At 36.1% G+C, this 7,805-nt stretch overlaps 1 protein-coding gene across 1 annotated transcript; it reads right to left on the bottom strand.

Annotated features, from left to right (window-relative positions):
* Window positions 1-1,988: 1,988 nt before the first annotated feature.
* On the bottom strand, window positions 1,989-7,805 carry LOC113154785 (putative selection and upkeep of intraepithelial T-cells protein 1 homolog). The gene is made up of 5 exons (XM_026349164.1): window positions 7,649-7,805; window positions 6,573-6,908; window positions 3,011-3,289; window positions 2,741-2,875; window positions 1,989-2,118 (listed from the first exon to the last, which is right to left on the bottom strand). Exons 1-5 carry the CDS (start codon window positions 7,743-7,745, stop codon window positions 2,045-2,047), a joined length of 921 nt encoding a protein of 306 aa, XP_026204949.1. The 5' UTR covers window positions 7,746-7,805; the 3' UTR covers window positions 1,989-2,044.

Here is a 7,805-nt window from a genome sequence, read left to right as displayed (position 1 = left end):
CTGCCTAATCTCCCACCCGTCCAAAACTCTCCTTATTCATGCTCCTACTCTCTCAACAGTCCTCCAATACTCCTTTTGTGGGGTGGTTCCCCATGTACCCTTTTCAATTTACCCAGTAAATAACTACGAGCTGGTAAGACTTTTCAGAACCATCCGTTACCTTTCATAACAAAAGTCATGGCTACTCTTTTTTTACTCCACCATACTCTGACCCCGACTGTGATAAAAAGGTTTAAATTGAAATTAATTGAATAGAAACAGGGTCTATTTATCCGTATTTTATAAGTCAGTCACAGGTAACAGATTAGTATTTTTAATTAAATGAAAAGAAATATTACTTTTACTTTTAATATGAAGCCACACTTTAAAGACACCAAATAGTAAACAGTAGTGTATTGAGTAATTATTGCATCTTATTGACTAAGATGGGAAAATTATACCAAAATTAAAAAGGTTTAAACGTTTTGTTCTATCTTTATTTTGAAAGGGCGAAATGGAAGCGTATCGGGTGTAAATGCAAACAAAACGGAAGTCACAAATACCTGGATTGTTAAAAGGCCATTACCACTGGGACTATTCTGCCACCCCTCTGGGAACATGGTATATTCTGATCAGACCCGCTGTTTTAATTAGTTAATTCAGTTAATTAATTCATTGTAAGTGTTGTTGTGCTTCCATTGAACTGTAAGTCAGTTATTATAGTTTGTTGTGTATATTTTTTTGTTTCTCTTATTGATATTTTTGCTTTTCTTTGTTCGCTGCCCTGTTTATTCTAAATAGGAGCCTGTACGTCATTTACAGCGCTTTAATTTAATACATATATTCTGTAGTTATCGTTGAGTTGTCATTTGTACTATTTCCAAGTACCATTTTGTTGATTTACTAGTTTCAGACTTAAATTTGCTTTAGTTGAGACAATTTAGAAGAAGACCTGTCGTGTTGTCAGGACACAAAAAAGCTTAAAAGTGGACGTTCTTTTATTTTTCCTCAGTAGAGAGTACATTCAACATTAGCTTGAAAAGAAACTGAAAACAAACAACTGCAAAACTTCCTGCTGCTCATGTTAATACTCTCATATTAATAGTCATGCTTATCTAATCTATTAGATTATGTTAATGGTGAAAGGTAACTGAGTAGTTTTTAGGTTACATTTACATTCTGTACCCAAAACAACACTCAGAGGGAAACTGACAGCTGAGCTCTCAGTGGACACAGCTACATACAGTGATCCTCTGAAGTACAGTGAAGACAGTTAAAAGGAAGGAAAACTACCAGACTCAACTTCACATTCAATTAAGAGCTTATCAGACATGATAAAAGTTAACGTTAAAGTTAAAAAACAGTTCCTATATCAACTGTTAATGAACAATAAAACATTAAAAGATTTGTTTTACATGACAGACTTTATTCAGTCACAAACCGAATCGACTCTTCTATTATAACAGGGTCATTAAATAACCTTTGCCCTTCTAACTATGTGAAGGTTTACAGCCATTTTGTACCTTATTACTCCTCTTCCTAACAAGAAACAGGTTTAAACAATACATTTGTAAGACGTTATAAACACAGAAATACTGATGTAGATTTAACTTTGGCTTGTTTGAACTGTCAGCACCAAGATGAGATAAAATGATTGAGATATCTGTTTCAAACATGACTGATATAAACAACAATATCCACACACACAAAAAAAACATATATAGAAATTTTTCTTATGACAAAATCTTTATAAAAAGGTAATATATAAAAAATTGCATCTTACTCCACAATTTTCCATTATTTTCAGAAACATCAAAAAAGTAAAATAAATAAAAACAAACAGCAAAATTCTTTTCCTTCACTTTTCAGTTGAAAATCTTATCTTCACTAATTCCAGTTACAGATCAGAAAAGTAGATTGTTTCTAATTTAATGTTGGCAGGTGTAAACTCTGTGGCACGACCAACTGAACCACAGCTCCTTGCTAATATATACAAAAGACACACACACACACACACACACACACACACACACACACACACACACACACACACACACACACAATGTTAAGTCATCTCCAATCCTGATCTAAGTGGCTCAGCAGCAGTGTTGGAAGAATCGGTCCCCTGCTGCTGAGAACCTGCAGAAAATAAATAAAAACTTCAGCTGTTGACAGAAAAACTAATCATTAAGGTTTGAATCATTAACTTATCTTTTAAATAATTAACTCACTGTGAAAAACGACCTTATAATAAACTTCATAGGAACCAGAATATTATTTATAATTTAATTTTAAAATTCCAAAATCTGATTTTGTAACAGGTTAAATCAAAATTTCTAGAAATTCAATTCAATTCAATTCAATTTTATTTGTACAGCGCTTTTTACAATTGACATTGTCACAAAGCAGCTTTACACAACCAAAGAACAGTACATGAACTTTATCACATATTCCAGTAATTAATTACAGAGTGTTAAAGAAATCGGAGTCCAAACGTATGAGAACAACATAAAACACAGTTAAATTAAAGGTAAATGTGTTGTCAGAGTAGAAAAAATCTTTAAACACTAAAATAAAAGTGATTTGGTCACAAATCAGAAGACGTCAAACAAGTAAAGTCAGTTTGGATCCTGTCATTATCAGATTTTGTATGAAATGTAAAAACAGTTTATATCAGAGAAAACAAAACAGATGTTCAATGCTTGTCTCGAATCTTTGATTCTTATTTTTCTTTACTGTTGCTATAATTAATTAAACTTACCGTTCTTCCAGACGATTGTGATGTAGTTTCTGCCAACAAGCAGAACAACTGTTTCAACAACAGCAAGAATTAGAACTCCAGCCAGCAGTCCACCTAGGAACAGACCAGCTGAGTGACAGGACTCGAACAGTTTCTCTGAAACACATCACAGGAAATGGTGTGGGTTATAACCACTGAGGTGTTCGTGCTCCATGAAAAGTGATTTTACAAAGTATGAACATCTATTTTATTATTTCCCACATTAGAAACTATCAGTAAGATGAATCTCACCTGGTAAAGTGATGTTTCTATCAACTATATGGCCGATCTCTTCCTGTCTGACTTCACAGGTAAAACAGTTGGTCGGTGTCTTGGTCACAGTAGTTTGTAGTATAACGTCGTAGCGTCCTCCTCTTTTTGAAACCTGAGTCTTCTCAGCAGGAAGGATGTGTCCATCACTGTTCCTCCACTGCAGCGTCGGCTCTGGAAAAGCGCACTGAACCACACACTGCAGCACCACTCCTTGTTCTGTGATGTTAAGTACTGTGATGAACGGCTCTGGAGGTGCACCTGTGAACACAGCATCACAACAAATTCACCAAAAACATGACAGTTTGGGATATTACTTTCATTTTCCAGCATCTATACAGTGGCAAGAAAAACATGATCTGATCTTCATCTAAGTCAAGAATATTAACAAATATAATGAGCCTTAAATAATAACACAACAATAATCAGATCGTTTGTGCCTTTATTGAGAACAACCATAAGAAACCCAAAAACTCAAAGTACCATTGGAAAAAGTATGTGAACCATTGCAGAAATGATGACTGGTGTGATTCTAGATTCTAGTCTAGTTTTAGGAGCATCCTGTCCCAAAGTGATGCTGAAAAACTAGTCCATGCATTTGTTACTTCCAGACTGGACTATTGTAATTCATTATTAATAGGATGTTCCAATAACTCATTAAAGAGCCTCCAGTTAATCCAAAATGCTGCAGCCAGAGTTCTGACTGGAATTAGTAAGAGAGATCATATTTCTCCTACGTTAGCTTCTCTCCATTGGCTCCCTGTCAAATCCAGAATTGAATTTAAAATTCTTCTCCTAACTTATAAATCCCTTAATAATCAGGCTCCATCTTATCTTAAAGACCTCATAGTTCCATATCTTCCAAGCAGAACTCTCCGTTCTCAGACTGCAGGTTTACTTGTGGTTCCTAGAGTTTCCAAATGTAGAATGGGAGGCAGAGCCTTTAGCTACCAAGCCCCTCTCCGTAGGAACCAGCTCCCAGTTCAGGTTCTGGAGGCAAACACCGTCTCTACATTTAAGACTGGACTTAAAACTTTCCTTTTTTTATAAAGCTTATAGTTAGAGATGGATCAGGTGACTCTGAACCATCTCTTAGTTATGCTGATATAGGTTAGTCTGCTGGGGGACCTCTACTGATAAACTGAGCTCCTCTCCTCTCTCCTTTCTCCTCTATCCATTCAAATTCTACCATTGCATGTCATTAACTTTGTGTCTTCTCTCTCTTTTAGTTGTGTTTCCTGCTCTCTGTCTCCCTCTCTCTGTACTTTTCTGCAGGTATCCTCGGCCTGGAGCTGTACATCTCCAGAATCCAGTTCATCTGCCCAATGTTCTTGATGCTTGTTGTTGTCTTTATTGCCTGCTGTTCTTTTCTCTCTTCTCTTTCCACTCACTCCAACCGGTTGAGGCAGATGGCCGCCCACTATGAGCCTGGTTCTGCTGGAGGTTTCTTCCTCTAAAGGGAGTTTTTCCTCTCCACTGTTGCCTAAAGCTTGCTCAAATGGGATTGTTGGGTTTTCTCTATAATTTTTTGTATAAATATTTTCTGTAAGGTCTTAAACCTTACACTGTAAAGTGCCTTGAGATAACTTCTGTTGTAAATTGCCGCTATACAAATAAAACTGAATTGAATTGAATTGAAAATAGTCTATCACCAGGACAGCTTTCAATCACCTCAGAAATATTTCCAAGATAAGGAATATTTTGTCACTAAACGACGCAGAATTCCACCCTTCGCCCTCTGGACCTGTCTGACTCGTCCTGGTGCCCCACTTCTGGTTGGAGATCTCGTCACCTGGATCCACCGTTTGCCCTATGGGATGCGTGTGGAGACTGGAGTTGATTCCACTCTACTATGAAGTCGGTCTTGGCCTCGGTGGACGTCGGAAGCTGTTTCTTGGAGGTCTCGATAGTCCAGGACTGGAACAAGTCTGCCTGTAATTAACTAACTGGACTCCACATTAACTTAAAGAATTTAACTGTTATACTGGACTGCTGCCTACACAGCATGTAATCACCCATATGAGGATGGGTTCCCTGTTGAGTCTGGTTCCTCTCAAGGTTTCTTCCTGTTGCCTTCTCAGGGAGTTTTTCCTTGCCACTGTCCCCCTCGGCTTGCTCATCAGGGACAATCACATTATTATGACTCATACACATACACTGTTCATGTACTGTTCTTTGGTTGTGTAAAGCTGCTTTGTGACAATGTCAATTGTAAAAAGCGCTCTACAAATAAAATTGAATTGAATTGAATTAAATGACGCCAATTTGACTCAGGTGTTAGCATATCATACAGGTCTAGTTAAAAAAAATTTGTTTGGAGGTGTGGACTAGAGCTACTTCAACTGACAAAAAACACTACAGCAAATCCACAACAGAAAGTTTCAGAAAAACAAAATCTGCCATCTGCAGTGGCTAAGTCAGAGCCCAGACCTCAACCCAACAGGGATGCTATGGAACGACTTTAACTTTTTATACTTTCTTTTTCCCGCTATCACTATGTTTTTATGTTCTCAATAAAGAGACGAACGATCAGATTTTTTTGTGTTATTATTTTAGACACATCACATTTGTTAATACTCTTGACTTAGATGAAGATCAGATCACATTTTATGACAAAACACTTAAAAACTGATCAGGAGAAATCAGTGTTCCGTCTTGATTTTGATGATGTCACCGACTGCAAAATAAAACTGATTTGTAAATATAAAGTTTTAACAAAATACATCAATTACCTGTTACCACAACGATCTAACTCAAAAACATCTTTAGCCTCGATGGTACATTCTAACATTAAATCAGTTTGGACTTATGTGTTAACCTCTGAGTGAAATAGTAAAATTAGCTTAGCTAAGCATATCACGGATCAGACTAAACTTTGGAGAACATGCAGCGATCAGTGACATTATCACTGACCTGGGATTTGTCCTGATCAATTTTTGAAGAAACGTTCTGAAAGACATGAAAATTAGCTTATGCCCCTGTACCAGTTTTTGGTTTGTGCGATGACTTCCAGGAGTTTTTCAGGTTATTAAAAGACACTAAATGTTGTATTTTGTATGTTCCACTCAGGTGACACAGTAACAACACACAGTCTTAACAATGGTTTAGAAATATTCCACTCATGTGGAGGTGGTGGTAACAGTCAAAGATATGCAGCAATAAAGACAGAAGAATAAGGATGTAAGCAGGCATTAAAAATAATAAAACTCATACAGGACAACACAAAGACCAGGTAGTAAATAGACAACACGTTCAGTTAGTGTATTAATTAGTAGAAATCACCTGAGTTGAGATCAGAGTAGAAAAAGCTGAAGCAGAGAGCTCAGTTCTTACTAGAGGATGTTTTACAGATGATCCTGAAGATCGACAACAGGAGGAAGAAAGAGAAGCTCAGGTAGAAGAATAAAGAATATCTAACAGGATGAGACTGTCCTTATTCTATATTGTTAATAATCAGTTAACACTGTTTAAATATAACCTTAAATAACATCTTGATTTTGACCAACAGTAAATAAAGAATTTGCCGTTTTATTCAAATACTCACCAACAATAAGTTTAATGTAGAATTTCTGTGTTGGCTGCAGACGTGGAAAATCACAGATGTAGTCTCCACTGTCAGTCACTTCTGTGTTTCTGATGATTATGGAGGCGTTACCAAACTTCAGTTGTTCTTTGAAAAGTGAGACTCGACCTTTGAACTGTTCATCTTGACCTGTAGGACCGTTGTTGTCATGAAGACCAGCATCATATCTGAACACGTGCTTCTGTTCATCTTTCCTCCAGTCAAAGAGTTTGGACTCAATGTTCTCCTTGTTATTTACTGAGCAGGGTAAGATGACGTCTTCTCCTTCAAACACAAACACTTTGACAACATCTGGTCCTAAAAACAAACAAAACACATTTTAATCAACACTTTTAAATAGTTTACCAAAATTAAAACTGAGGTGGAACCACAGACTACAGACCAGTTATCTACAGTTTACTGGGTAGAAGTTTTCCTCACTGCTGAAATGTTGAAATATAAAAACTGATCACATCGTAAAGTAACTGGACTGAGACCAGGTTCCACTGTTGGAACAACTCCCTTCATCTGGGGAGATGAACATGAGCTCCCTCTGACAACATCTCAGTGCAGCTTTGACAGTGAATAAAAAAACATCTGATAATATTGTTATATCCATCTCTTTAAAACCACAACTCTCCAACAGTAACAACATCAAATATCCCTCAGTTCATGTTCTGTAGTCTGATAAACCTGTAGATAAACTGGACCGTTGTCTTTCAGACACGGAGCCCAGTTACAGCAGCTGTTTATATGTTAAACTAATAATGAAGCACGTTAAATATAAGTGTTTTACCCAGATTACTAGATTATTAATCTATAATTACTAGATTATTAATCTATAATAACTAGATTATTAATCTATAATAACTAGATTATTAATCTATAATAACTAGATAACTAATCTATAATAACTAGATTATTAATCTATAATAACTAGATTATTAATCTATAATAACTAGATTATTAATCTATAATTACTAGATAACTAATCTATAATAACTAGATTATTAATCTATAATAACTAGATTATTAATCTATATTAATTAAATTCTTACCGTTTTCACGTCCGTTAGTTTTTCTGAACTCACTCAGAATAAAACAGAACCAGAAAAACAGACGCTGCTGAATCTTCTTAGTTCTCAGACCGAACATGTTGTAATGAGATGAACCGGGTCAACTTTAACGAACCTGTTCTGGTCTTTAACACTTTTT

The sequence above is a fragment of the Anabas testudineus genome, chromosome 5 (genome assembly GCF_900324465.2).
Source record: "Anabas testudineus chromosome 5, fAnaTes1.2, whole genome shotgun sequence".
NCBI classification, from domain to species: domain Eukaryota; kingdom Metazoa; phylum Chordata; class Actinopteri; order Anabantiformes; family Anabantidae; genus Anabas; species Anabas testudineus.
This window is presented reverse-complemented; position numbering and strand designations above follow the sequence as displayed.

Excerpts from the sequence above, each read along its gene's own strand:
- LOC113154785 (XM_026349164.1), bottom strand. The coding sequence starts at position 7,745 with ATGTTCGGTCTGAGAACTAAGAAGATTCAGCAGCGTCTGTTTTTCTGG. Across the intron at positions 6,909-7,648 it reads AACTAACGGACGTGAAAACG|GACCAGATGTTGTCAAAGTG; the intron begins GTAAGAATTTAA and ends GTTTGTTTTTAG. Across the intron at positions 2,119-2,740 it reads CACAATCGTCTGGAAGAACG|GTTCTCAGCAGCAGGGGACC; the intron begins GTAAGTTTAATT and ends TATTTTCTGCAG.